Genomic DNA, 14,601 nt, shown 5'->3' with positions numbered 1-14,601 from the left:
ATCACACATAAAGACTAAATCATTTTTGGAACTGGTGTTTCTAAATTTAAAAAAAGCCTAAATAAAGCATCCTCTTTATACAAGGTAGTTGAGTTTTAATTAGTAGCGTCTAAAACTCTGGTCAAGAAGCTTCCCGAAACACAACCAAAGCCCTAAAGCAAGACCTCCCAGCATGCACTGTAGTTGCAATGAAACATTAATGGTTTGCTCAAGACAGGTAGGGAACAGTGTGTTCCTCCTTTCTTTTACCGGATATATTTCAACATCTCTTACTTGGCTTAGTATGCATGTTGATAATTATTTTTCATACATAAAGGAACAAACAAAAAAAGAACATATGAGGTAGGGCAGAGACTGTTAACATCATGCTATCCTCACACATAAACCACAGCGAGTATTCATTACTTATTGATTGCTGCGACACTTCAGTACACTGCATGGGTAACTAGAGCAGAACTACATAATCCCCTCACCTTACATCACCTCTGTTACCTTCAGATTCCATAAATTCACCTTGTTACATAGACACTAAATGCTCACTGACAGTTATGTAGCCTTTTCTAATAGTCCTTTGTCTTTTTCCTTGATCGTTTCAGCAAAAAAAGCTGACTAGAAGCATTTCATTCAGTTGTTTAAATTAAAAGTTCTCAGTGTTTTTTTTTTGGATAGGTTTATGCCAGTTATGCCTCAACGTAATATGACCGTTGCCCAGTGAGCATAAGAAATATTAAATGTCAGAAATGTTTTCTTTTAAACCACTTTGATAGATGAGATGCTTCTTTTGACTGTAAGCCAGAGCAGGTTGTGAATCTCAGATGTGACCAGCAAAAACAAAGTTTACTGCCTGCTTGATAAACTCTGACAACCCATGAGCTTAACAAAGTACGCTTGGAATGAAAGGCATGTGTAAAATTCTTCTCAGGTCATTAAAGCTTCCCAAATGTTAGTGCCATTACATAAGTAGCACAGGATAAGTATGGGCACCTGGTGACCTACTTTAAGGAACATTAAGACTTGGCTACTTTACTAACAAGAATAGGCCCTGGATAGAAAGTATATATATATATATATATGGGTGACCTGTGATGTGAAAAGTTGTTTCACTGGAAGAAATTCTATATAAGTTACAATTCTGACAAATATCATTTGCATAAAATAGAGAAAATGTATAAAAGAAATTAAAAAAAAAAAGTTAATTGGAAGATATGACACTAGCTGTGTCTTTCCTCAATTGTGTGTGATAAGCTTAGGGTCATGCATATTTTTCTCCTTCCTTCCCCAATGCAATAGCTACTTGTCTTCTGGACAGACCAATATTTTACAGGTCCTTTACCTGTCTTTTTCTTTCTATCACACCTGCCTTTCAAGCACCTTATCCTGCCTACATCCCCATACTATCAAGAAACAAAATCCTGTCATCCCCACATTTTCCAATGTCTCATGAGCTGCACTGAGGACTGACACACGTTGAGGAGCATGCTCGTGTCAGATTTCATGTTGCAGAGATCTATCGCGTATATACCAGATATGACTTATAAGTGTAGTGTCTGTTTCATGGAAACGGATTTTAAATGTCACATTTTTCCAGGGTCTCTCCATGATGTGGAGACATTGCTATGTACCCAGGGAGAGAATGAGTGTTTGGCTACAGTACATAGAAATTGGATGAAACCTAGATGTGTGCTTTGGTGAATGGCCAGTGGGATTTCATTAATATGCATGCATTAAAAAAAAAAAAAAAAAAAAAAGTGAACATTCTGCCTTAAGAAACCTGTTATTGTGTTTTTGTCCCGTGTAAAACATATTGTTCCAATTTATGCTCTATTGCTGAATCCTGTGTCATAATGAGTCAGTGTGAGTTGTTGCCTAACCTGAACTCATTGAGTCCGTCCACCATTCGGCTATAAGCCAAGGCCCTCTGGCTGGCATCAGCTGACCGCCGACTCATCTTCATGGCCTTGAGAGTGACACAACACACACAAGCTTTAAGATATTTGGCACTTAGGATGACAAACAAAGTTACAGGAAAGGTGAAGCAAGGAATTTGTGAGGGAGATGACAGGGGGTGGGGCAAAAGGGAACGTGGAGGGTGAAACTGGAAGTCATCCAGAGCTCTGACAGTGCCAACAACAGTGCTGCAGACATACAAGGTATGCTCATTGACCTGTCCATATGACAGCAACTCTGCTCATTACAAAGTGTAGCATAGGGTGTGAAGTTTGCCTTTGGGTTCTATTCATATATCACTGCTAAATAGATTTCCCTGACATGCTTATCACCAAAAACCTTGGACAAATCAAAACACTGTTTTTAGAGTGAGTAAAAACATTCATGCTGACATCAGCAAAAGAAACACAAAAGGGAAATCAGGAAGAAGTTCAACTCTTGCCAAGTACAACATGTAGTTGGTCTATAATCACATTCATACACGTTAATTCACCTGTTCGATGGCACTCTTGAGTTTGTTCATGTGGCTTTCAAAGAGAGGGAAGTGGGAAAAAAAGAAATCCTGGAAGCGGTTGTTCTCCTCAGTATTGGGGGACAGCATGAAGATGACCCCGATAGCGATCTTCTTCTTCCGTGCTACGCCGAGACTTGGTCCCCCGCTTTCGTCAGACATGTTGAAGCTCTCCTCCACTGACCTGATCAGGACAGGGTACACAGAGGATCAACTTCAGAGCAGAGACAGATCTGATAAAACCTCCGCAGGCTGAAATGTGCGGGTAACTTCCAAACATTTACTTGACACAGAAATCTGAATCCTTGTACTATTTCTAGAACAAACCTAATTTCCCATGAAGATCAATAACGTTATATCTCACCCACCATATTGACTCAGATAGCCAACTAGTTAGAATACTGTTTAGGGTCTCCTTTCATATGTCTTTATTGCACTTTTGCCGCAGGTGAGCGACAGTAAAAAAAAGTACATCTATTAAGCAAAGAAAACATGTAAAGAGACTCTTAATCCTAGACTTTTTTTTTTACTGTTGCAGCTGGTAAACAAGATGCTTTGGTGCTGCTGAACTGGAGTGCCAGGAAGATTAGAGCACTCAGAGGCTGACAGCTGCATTCACAGTGACAGGCAAACACAGCATCCTCTCTCGCCAAAGCACTGTGTGTGTGTGTGTGTGTGTGTGTGTGTGTGTGTGTGTGTGAGTGTGAGAGAGAGAGAGAGAGCACAGTTATTAGCACATAACAGGGGTGCGTTTCATTTTCCCAGCTGCCTGCTGGATTCTGAGGAAGTCCTAACAGGATAAACTACAAAAGCCTGAGAGAGGCCCCGAACAGGAAAGAAAAAGGAGGGGGGATCAACGATTGGGTAGAGACTCTGAGTGTTTGAGAAGGTGTGAAGACGATCTTATATAAATGTTTGTGTGTGAGTGAGTGAGTGAGTGAGTGAGTGAGTGAGTGAGTGTGTGTGTGTGTGTGTGTGTGTGTGTGTGTGTGTGTGTGTGAAAGAGTGAGTGAGTGAGTGAGTGTTTTAAAGGTGAAACTAATAATTGACTTACAGAGAATTAATCATTTAATTAATTATTTGATCAACAATTTATTAATCAATTAACTGCTCAAATAATTTTTCAAGTAAAAATGACAAAAAATATTTTTTTATTTGTTAGCATTTTCTGCTTTGCTGTGTTGTGTCAGTTTATTTTTTTGTAAACTAAATCATTTTGCGCTTCAGCAAATTGTGATGGGCATTTGTAACTATTTTCTAACATCTCATTAGCTAACCAATTGATCAGTTAATCAAGAAAAAAACTGAAAAATTTATAAATAATGAAAATCATTAGCTGAAGCCTAGTGTGTTTCTGCAGTCACTTGTTTGTGTGTCAGTTAAAGAAAGACTTTGTCGACAATATGTGCAAGTTTCTTTCTGATGCTTCTTTCTATTTGTGTCCAGGTTCATCCTGTAAAATAATGTAAAATGTATCTGCACAATTGTATGTGCACGTATGATTGCATTTATCTCACCATCGGGGGAAAACACCATTCTCCAGGCTGGTGGTTTGGCTGCGGAGCCATCGGCGCTGGTAGCTGGAAGCACAGCTGCTGGTCAGGGAGGAGCCAGGAGATGGGAAGGGAGTGATCAACAGGCTGCTCAGAGAAGCTAAAGGGACAGATGAAGGGAAAGAGTGAAGGAGAGGAGATAGGAGTAGAGAGCACAGTCAAAGAATTGAGCAGGCATGAGGAGAAGGAGAACAGAAAGGAGCAGGAACAGATGGAGGGAATGGTGAGTGACAGAAGAGAAAAAGGACAAAAGTGAGTCAGACAACATGTGCGTAGTGTTATTCATTCTGAACGACACATCGTACACACACACACACACACACACACAAACACACGTGCACAAACACACGCGCACAATAACACACAGAGCTAGACAGAGATCCAGAGGACAATAACTGTTCTTAGTAAGACAAAGAAAAGAGCTCGAAAAAGGCCAAAAAATACAGCACACAAAACACAATGACACACAAAAACACGTCCAAACACAAACACACACGTCCAAACACAACCATACACACACACCCCTTTCCACACAGGAGAGAGATCTACAATCAACTAGTTTGCTAACAGTCACATGCTGCAGTTATTGGAGAACCTGTTTTTACACAAGGCTGACACACACACACACACACACACACACACACACACACACACACACACACACACACACACACACACACACACACACACACACACAATGCAAGCCCTGATGACATTTACTGCCCAGTAGGCACTGATCAATAGTCACATGAACCATTGAGATAGTTTGTGATCTTGTGTATGTGTGTGCACGTGTGTGTGAAGAGATAAAGAGAGATAACTTTGTTCCGTAAGTGAATTAGTGTGTGTGTGAACAAAACTAAAATCATGCTAGGGAGTTGACGACATAGCAAGAGAACTGTTGTAAAAGGAGAGGGAAGTAGGCGGGAAGAGATGGTGTGTGGCAGAGAGGTGTGTGTGTGTGTGTGTGTGTGTGTGTGTCAGAGTTAGATAAAGAGTTCTAAAGCCCAACTGAAATGGGGAGGTGGAGAGAGTGGAGATGAGGACGAGGCTTTAATTAGAATCTCATTTAAACAAGGTTTTTTTAAAGCGGTTATATTTAACCCTCTGCATGTGACCCGGGTTTGAGCAGAAAGCACAATTCCCCTCGTATCAGTAATGCCAGTTGGGCAAGGTGGTGCTTGTAGGGGAGGGGGGGGTGGGAAGCAGAGCACGGGGGTCAGGGGTCAGTTTCCATTGCACAAGGTATTCCGGACCCTACAGGCCATGTAGGCACCTCTGCACTGTCTTCCCCCCTGCTTCATCTTTTTCTCTCCGGTTGTAGGGCAGACTGCTGCAGAATTTTCAGAGCTGAGGGATTGGCAGTGGAGGGAGGAATTTTGTCTCTCTTACCCGCCAGAGTTTGAAAACATTTGTGGGAACCTACAATGTGTCTGAGGTGAAAAGAAGGTGACATAAACTTTCGTAAGTTTAATAGTCCAATAATTTCGTGGCTCACACTTGATCTTCTCTGTTCCTTGACCTCTTTGGTCTTGTCAAGAATAAATGCAAACGCAATTCAAAGCTGAGCTGTAGGACTGAAAAGCTGTGTTGAGTGTAGGTCAATCCAGGCTTTGGCTCCTAGTCTTATTATCCTACCTGACCTGGCGATGCCACTGTCCCTCTCGTCGTACAGCCCTCGGCCAGGCATGTCCATGGGATGACTGTGGCCTGTCGGAAGGAAGGAGAAAGATGGAGAGAGAAAATGAAAGGTCAAGTTAAAGGTAAAGGAAAGAGGTTACGAAAGAGGGCAGTGGGAGACAAAGGTCAAAGGCAGATGGGTGACATACAGAGAGAGACAAGAGATGGAAGAAAGGGGGGAAAAGTAGGAAAGCAAAGAATATAGAGAAGGATATGAGACGGATGAAGGACAAAAAAAGAGAAAAAAGAACCTGTGAGAAACAGACCAATGTTATCAGCAAAACTGAGCACCGGGCATGCTGAGGATGCTCTTATCACCACAAGCACAAACAAATAGAGGCTAATTCTTTTGAATGCTTCACATTCACAACATCCATGTCTAGCAAGAAAACTCATTTTGTCCACAAAAAAGTTACAATGGTGGAACTTGCATGCTGGGAGAAAACGGTATGTTTTTTTGCTACTGCATGGCCAGTGACCACATCATCATGTGTAATTGTTCACAAAGTATATATAGTAGAGATAAGGTTGAAAATATTTGAAACAGCTGTTTATTGTAGTGGTAAAAATAAAATACCTAAGGCCTGGGGGCTTATTCAAAACAACTGTAAAACCAGTACTCTATGAACCAAACAACTCCTACATGTGAGGTCACATGACTGTTACTGATTGATTCTCAAGCTGTTAGTGCACCCTTTGTTTTGCAACACCAAAAACAGGAAGTGTCACAAGAAAAACAAATAACACAAAAACCACTACTGTTGTAATAGGCTGTTGCTCACTGACTGACTCACTGTCACTATCTACAACAACTGCTGTGATACAACTTCCTACAACAAGCACCGTAGTATGGATTTCACCAAGCTTGTCTGATTGTTCTCAAATGTCCTTCTTGTCAACACTTTGGGGTAAAAGGGGAAAAATGTGAATTGTTCTCACAGCAGAGGTGTGAAAACAACAAATGCAGCATTCGAATGTGCAGTTGAAAGCATAGTTCTGGTTGAGGTGATTAATGAGCAAGTCAACAAGATGTTTTTGTGTGTATGTGCACTCCTGTGGCACACCGTGCTTCGTGACCGTACCAACATTGCATAACTGACGGAGCTACATGCCATGCCAACCTATGGGTGGCCTAAAAAGAATTGTTGGCAGGCAGCATGGCGCAGAAAGAGGCTCTTTTTATAAAACTAACCAGCACTTTACTGCAGCCAGGGCAGAGGTTTTACCCCAGTGAAAGGGAGGGAGGAATAACCACCGAATACTTCTGGCAAAGGAGCTCTCTGATCAGCATGAACATACACATATTTAATGTAATGAATGATAACAATTTGAGCTGAGTGTGCTACATTACTCTGCCGTTGCACTTAAAGTTGATATTTTAGAGTGTCAGTGAAAGTAAAGTAAGTAAAAATTTGCTTTAAAGGCTTTGTGTAGCTATCTGGTCTGTCTAGTAAATGCACACAGAGGGAAAAACTGTATCAGTACTTAGTCTTCTTGCTAGAAAACACAAAACTGATCAAAGAGCTCACTGGGAGAGAATGCTGTTAATTTCTTTACAGCGATGATACATGGGCAAGGTTTAAAACAATATTGCCGGCAAAAGCTACACAGTGGGTCTTATATTATTGTAATGAAAACAAATATCGATACCACATGGGTCCTATTGTGTAAGGAACAGGTACCCCTATTTTTACCATGTTTCACAGTCACTGGAAGGGATAGATGAAGGCTACCTTATTATGCACATTTTAGGAAGTGGGAATGTGACTTAATTTTTGCTGGTTTACATACCTGGACAGGCTAAGAAAAGTTCAGCAGAGATAATGGAATAACAAGTAACATTTTCCTTACTTTTAACAACTACTGCCAAGGCATTTCACCACCAGCTTCTCTGGGGGAGGTGCTGGTTGGCCCACAATTCTCAGTGGCAGACTGTATAACTGTGTGTTACTGTGCGGACGTGGGCAAGTATGTTCCTGTATGAATGCATGCGTGCTGACGCATTTTTTAACTGGATCATTAAACAACTCTTAAAACTACAAAAGTCCATTAAATAAAATATTGACAGAATTCTGGGGATGTAATACTTTAGTTGATACTTAAAAAGCAAATAAAGCCTAAGAACATTGCCCAAGTATCACTGACACTGTCAAAGACAACAAGTTAGTGAAAGTATGAGAGTGAAGAACATGTACAGAAGGAAACTACAAAAACTACTAAAACAGCCACCGACACCAATGAGCACCCATGCGCACCATTTTTGCATGCGTAATACACTCGCAGGCCTGGGTCAGATAGTACTGGCAGATATATTCATTGAAATATTTGAGAAAATGTTATTGCTGATGTGTGAGGTTGTCTTATGTGACACTGCCATTAGCAAAAGAAAGGAAAGGGCCGTGTTTGAAGCCATACATATTCCCTCTGTGAATTACTAGGGTGCAGTTTGTCTGCTTCAGGTTTCGCATGTGACCAAATGAACTACATTAAGGGGAAGCAGTATCCTGGTTTTGGAGAGCATACCAAACAGAAATCAGTTCTGCAGCTACTATCTGACCCAAGTTGTTTGCAGATGTGCTGTGGCACTGCATTCTAATACTACTGCTACCACGTCTGGGGGGGGGGTATCACCACAAAGGCATGCAGCCACTAAGAGTCAAGGCCTCCACAGCCACTACTACTGCATCTATAGCCTACATACACACACATGCAACTGGCACACATCAGTCATGGCCAGTTTTAAGCGCCAACCTGAAAAGAAAGATGCGCTCTTGATGAGGCGCAGAGGGCCCTGTTCAGAGAAGGCCCGGCGAGGGCTGCAGAGCTGAGGAAATCCTGCATAGCACAAACAAAAACATGGAAAAGACGAAAGGAAGGAAGAGGGGCATAAGACAAAAAAACATGAACCATGGTTAGTGAATGAGAAAGGAGGAAAACTGGCAACCTCCTGATGTCCAGCCATCTTGTAGAAAAAAACTGAGTTACAAGAGCTTTTTAGTCTGGAATGAAATAATGCCCATCATCTGGTAGGTCAGTCAGACAGACAGATGAAAAGGAAGGCTGGTATCACACAAGCAGATCATTTTTGTCTTTTTCTGTGACAATGACAGAGAAAGTGCACAAAAAGGACAGAATTTGCCAACAGTTCTTTATATTCGTCTTTCTATTGGAAACATTTCACACTATAAACCACACTTGTATAAAACTGATACCAGAGTTTCACCAACCATAACAAGTAGAGCTGTCATGAGCTACAGGAAAGCAACACATGAGTAACAGCAGAGATATACTGCAATGAGTATTTGATAGGATAACAGTTGATTCAGTTGATAAGTTTTACCAAGGCACTTCAACTGTGAAATAAACTAAACAAAACTTGGCCCTATACGTAAATACTAACAATATTTAATGCAGTCAACTATTCCTCCATTGCTTTTTCTGTGAGAGATAAACCCTGACAGTTAATGGCAATATTAGAAACTGAACTGGTTTTCCATTGAATTACAACAAAAAATCCTAATAATATTATCTTTGCCATAATCAGATGTGTGTAAGACTTAATATTTAGTCATACACGGTCGACAAGTCCAAGTAACTACACTGAGAGTCTGGTTGTGATCAAACGGAAAACAAAAATTTCACCCACTTTCTAATTTTCAATTCGCAAATGATCTGAAAGGAAAACAGGAGGATTGTCATTGATAGCTGAAGTTTTGTGTGGCACTCTGTTGCTATGGTTACCTATGTTCCCTAGGAGACTGTTGGGTCCGGTGTTTTGATCAGGCTTTAGGGTGTTGCTGTCCTGTCCAATGAACTCCAGGCTGTCCTGTAACCTGCACAAGATGAAACAGAAACCAGGACTAAAAGTTAATTCAGGCGATGATTTGGCAAAGATTTTATAACATGTGCATGTATCTGCATGTGCTGATTTTATGGACCAAGCTGCCATAGGAATCAGAGCGATAAGTGTGTGTGTTTGTGTGTGTGTGGGTGTTTTCAAGTGTGTATGCTTACGTGTTGAGGCTGCCATACACACTGCTGCCAGTCCTGGCGGTGAAGACCTTACTCAGCATCAGCTGAGGTGGCGATCTGATATGACGATAGCAAAGGGACAAAGATCATCAGCATGTGTGCTCAGGTCATGTGCTTGTGCACATTTGTGTGTCTTTCACACTCAATTTCATTTGTCTCTTTTGCTAACACATCAATTCACAACTGATCCTTTTCTTTCTGGTTCCTCTTATCTCTCTTTCTTTCCATGCTTTAATTGGAAATCTAAAGAAGCAACAGATACTGGAATACCCTCCATCTTTTGAATACAAATTTTAAATAGCCAAATGTCAAAGCAAATCCAAAAAAATAAAGTCATGGTCAGAGGATGTGTTTTAATTTTATGTCATTATCAGCTGTGAGAAGAAAAGCCAGCATCCCAGTTCTTCTTACCTGATCTGGTGGATTTTTAGCGTGGAGCCTTTGTAGCTCATGGCCACAGAGCCAAACATCATTTCCCCCAACATTACCACATCGGATGAACACCTTGAACCCTGGAGAAGAGATGAGAGGAGAGGAAGAGCACAAATTTTTAATTTTACTCTTTTCATGTTTATGGTTACTCTTAAAGAGCAAAAAACCCCAGAGTGAACTGACTAACAAGGTTACTCCTACTGGACCTGGAAGTGTACACGTGCAATTTACAAGCATATACAAAATGTAAACGTTTTGTGTGTAGAGCTGTTTACGCAGCTGTGAATGAAAGGGCACACCTAACTGCAGAGGAATTATGCATGCATGTCTATGTGTTACCTGGAAACGGAGACCCTGCTCCTTGGTTTCCTTGGTTTCAGAGGTGCAAGAGGAGGAGCTGTCCAGGGAACTGCTGCTGCCACCTGTAGGACGGAGCTGGCAGCATTTCCCGAACATCTTCACCTGGCCCTCAGTGTGCTGTGGGGTGAAAATCAAAATATAAAAAAAATATAGGCTAAAGTCCATGAACATAGACTCAATTAACTCTGCAGGTAGTTCACAGAAATGTTCTCCTTTTGACAAAGTACATTCAGCAGCAACGGCTAAACTTTTCAAGTTCTTTTTTGTTTGATATTAACCTCTAATCCTTGTAAATAATTAGGGACTAAACAACAAAACAAAAAGAGTGTGCAACAACTGATGCAACAAACATGAGCTGCAGCCCTTAGCTATTTTGTGCACATTTACATGATATCGCAGAGATAGATGCAGACATTTATGTATTCAGCCCAGTCATGTTGGAACAGCCCATACGCATGGGAATAGATAACAACAAAGTCGAAAAGATTTTATTTAAGGGGTATTGCGCTTATGGAGGCCTTTGCTAACATAAACATATGGAGAGAAAGACTCCGCCTATAAAAACTCACTTTTTCTGTCTAATTTCACTCTGATGCTCTGGCATTTTTACCAGTCCAAAAACAAAGACACTGCTCCATATGAAGTAAACTTCTAAATTGAAAAACATGGATTGAATCGAACAGTTCAAGTCAAAAACCATAGAAGCCTAATCCAGAGGCACTTGTGTAAACAGCAAACTAAAATGTGAGCTCAATCAGCCTGTGTCATGTGCCTTCTTAACTTGGCAGCCATTGAAGAGGAATGCATTTGGGAGGGTGGGAAGGGGAGGGGGAGGGTGTGAGTGTGAGCTTTTCAGCTAGGCTCTGGTAATGGCTCAATTGGAACCACTGTTGCTGATAATGTTAAGAGAAAGGAAGAGAGTGAGAGAGGGGAAAATGAGCGAGGGACAAAGAAAAACAGAATGAGATGAGGAGGGAAGGAAAACAAGAAGAGAGGAAGAAAGATCTTTGTTGTTTCATTCCGCTCTTTTAAAGTACATGTGTGAACACTGCAGACATGAATGCAACTTGCTTTGTACATTTTCTGTTCTCTCATTAATATAATGACTGATTTTGTCACACACACACACACACACACACACACACACACAACCTAATGAAATAATTCTAAGCGAGTGTGTGTTTGTGTTTGTGTGTGTGCGTGTGCGTGTGTTTGAGTGTGTACATGGGTGTGTGTGTCCGCTGCGGTGCAGTGTGAAGTGTGTACACAGAGGCCAGCAGCATGTGACTGCCAGTCATATGACTCTTTCGGGAACTCGTGAGCAAACAGCATTGCAATCATTGCTTCCCTCACTCCCTCTCTCTCTGTCTCACTCTCCCTTTACCACTCAAACTTCATCCCTTTCTAATTCCTGCAGCTTTCTCTCCTTTAATGCATTTATTTCTTTCCTAGACCAGAATCGTCACCCTCTTTGGCTCTATTTCCCTACATTTTATTCTTTCCCAATCTTCTCCCTCCCTTTATTTCTTTTCTTCATTCTCAACTCTGCCCATCCCATCTCTGCATGATCCTCATTTCTCTATTCCTCATTCTCTTTGACCCTCTGCTGTCGATCTCACTAAAATAAAGTCCTGAGTTGACAAAAAAAATAAACAAAAACAGCCATCATGTGATATAAGTCACACAGTAGCTGGCAAAGCCCTAACGATGCAGAATGCACCAAAAATATTGAGACTGGACCAGGCAACACACACCCACACTGCATTTACTCCTCTTAAAGCAGTTTTTAAGGGCACACTCGAAACAAATGTCGATGTGTAAGACACGCACCCATACACTGCAGAACTTCTTATTGCAATTCTATATCTGGCACCAGTCCTATCCAAAAGTAGTGCTTAAGTAAATCCATGTGTACGAGTTTTTAAAAGTTGAGCAAACCGACCATCCAATTCCCAATGTCAGGGTCACATACAGTAGATCATTGGGCATGTGTGTTACTGAGTGATGGCAAGGTTGTTGACATGATAATGAATTAGATGGACAGACAGGAGAGAATTAGAGGTAGTACAGAGAGGAAATGGACTGAGCCAGTACGAAACGAAAAAGGCTAAAGAGGAAGCAAAAAGTTATGTGAAACCGGCAGGTGAGCAGGGTGGGGCATGATGAGAGAGAAAGACAGACCCGAAGGATGAGGAAATGTAGAGCAAGAAGCTTCAGAAACACTATAAGTTACAAAGAAGATAGGTTGAGTATAAAACACAGGAATAAAAAACTAAGAAAGAGGCTTAGGGAGAGAGAAATCTAGACAGGTAAAAGGAGATTTAGGAAGAAAGACAGATAAAAACTGCTAACATTTTTCAGTGGAGAGGGGTAGAGAAATTTAAGGATTAGAGAGGATTAGAAATGGAAGACAGAGAGAAAGAGTTAGAGGTAGACTGAATGGCAGGCAGGTAAAGAGAAAAAAAGGGAGAGGGTGATTTATAAAAGATACAGAGATAATGTAGGAGAGACCAAGATCACCAAATTAATGTATAGAAGCAGAAGACAGTAATCAGGACATAAGGGTTTGAGAGAAGAAAACAGCAGAAGAGAGAAGATTTAGAAAAGGTAGATACAGAATGAGAGGAAGATTTAGAGAGGGTGAAACCACACCAGGGACAGACGAAGACAGATGAGAGAGAGAAAGACAGACAGCGAGTGACACGGCTGTCATGTGAGGATGAAAGAATGCTGCTTACACATGGGCTGTCAGCTGAGGCTATTATTATTGGAGATAAGAGCTGAGGCAGAACAAACCAGTCAGGGTCAGACATGAGCACATGCCAGTGCCATGAAAATATTAGGCATCTTGTTCAAAATTAAAAAGAAAAAGGGTTGTGACCATTTGTCACTGTTTGTTGGAAATACCAGCTGGCAGGTGCTGCATGGGAGAGGCCATACACACAAGGCTGGTAGTCAAAGCACATAATTCTCATGTTTGATGGCTATTGTTATACACACCCTGATTAGACTGCAACACTGTAGTAAAACTGTTTTTATCATCATGTCTCACTGGCTGAAATGGGTGTGTTGACAATTTACCACTGCTGCCAAGGCACAATACTAATGCACTCAATGACACATACTTGACTGTAATTGACTACCTGTTTGACATACTGTCAGAATCTTAAGGTAATATCTGCCTTCAGGGACTGCTTTGCCCTGGAAAATTGATCATATGACTTTTTGGTATTCATTGAGTCAAAAACTAATTGCACCTTTTGTTTTAGAAACTGCAGAGAAACTTCTTTTAACAAAAATTGCGATATTTAGAAGCACTTATAAAACTAGCGAGGAACCGAGTTTTGATTTTTTTTTTAAAAGTCGAATAGAATGCTTAATTTAAATTTAATTTCCAACATTTATGCCTTTCTGTTATTCAGTAGCATCTCTGTATAAAAATAAGATAATAAAATACTATATAAAAGTCTAATTAATTAACAAAAATCACACCAAAAAAACAAGACTTGCACACTGCCCAATAGGACACAGTCCCTGCCTTTCACTCTTGATCCCTCATCCAGACACTGTTCACTGTGGGACAGTGAGGCGTTCTGCAGGATAAGCAGGATAAGGATAAGATGCAGCTTGTGTCCTCTGAACATCATGACTGTCACATGACTGTTTGGAGGTCACTCCTCTGTTACTGTCTCTCCGTTTGTGCTTGTGTTGCTCCCTGCTCTTATCTTTGCTCATCTGTTCTGACTGTCTGTGAGCTTTGAAGGTCAACGTTTCTGCAGATTACAGGATGCCAAATTTAAGATTTTAAGAATTTTCAAGTGCTGTCTGGGATTGAATTTAACAAAAAATATACAACAGATTTTCAGACTTATATTTAATAATTTATTATCTGTAAATAAGACAAAAATAAATAAATAAGCAGGATAGAAAAGGGGTAAACAGGAAAGTAGCTGTACAGAAATGTGATATTTCACCATGTTCTGCAATACATTTTCACATCTTTTTTCCTATTAAGGAAAACTTTTAAAGTGTCAGACTTTTAAATTGGACTGGCAGCTACTCTACTGCATCAGCTGATCATTGCAA

General features: G+C 40.8%; 1 protein-coding gene across 5 annotated transcripts in view; it reads right to left on the bottom strand.

Moving 5' to 3' along the window:
* fnip1 (folliculin interacting protein 1) overlaps positions 1-14,601 on the bottom strand; it is a 43,268-nt gene that overhangs the window by 12,752 nt on the left and 15,915 nt on the right. For 4 of the 5 annotated variants that reach the window (XM_040149784.1, XM_040149788.1, XM_040149785.1 and 1 more), the window contains 9 exons: positions 10,495-10,632; positions 10,135-10,235; positions 9,706-9,780; positions 9,433-9,524; positions 8,443-8,526; positions 5,650-5,721; positions 3,976-4,111; positions 2,441-2,642; positions 1,872-1,957 (listed from right to left, as the gene is read on the bottom strand). In XM_040149784.1, the coding sequence (XP_040005718.1) occupies positions 1,872-1,957; positions 2,441-2,642; positions 3,976-4,111; positions 5,650-5,721; positions 8,443-8,526; positions 9,433-9,524; positions 9,706-9,780; positions 10,135-10,235; positions 10,495-10,632 (986 nt within the window). The remainder of the gene's footprint in view (positions 1-1,871; positions 1,958-2,440; positions 2,643-3,975; positions 4,112-5,649; positions 5,722-8,442; positions 8,527-9,432; positions 9,525-9,705; positions 9,781-10,134; positions 10,236-10,494; positions 10,633-14,601) is intronic. The other variant, XM_040149786.1, reaches the window with a different exon arrangement.

The sequence above is a fragment of the Xiphias gladius genome, chromosome 17 (assembly GCF_016859285.1).
Source record: "Xiphias gladius isolate SHS-SW01 ecotype Sanya breed wild chromosome 17, ASM1685928v1, whole genome shotgun sequence".
Lineage (NCBI taxonomy): Eukaryota > Metazoa > Chordata > Actinopteri > Istiophoriformes > Xiphiidae > Xiphias > Xiphias gladius.
This window is presented reverse-complemented; position numbering and strand designations above follow the sequence as displayed.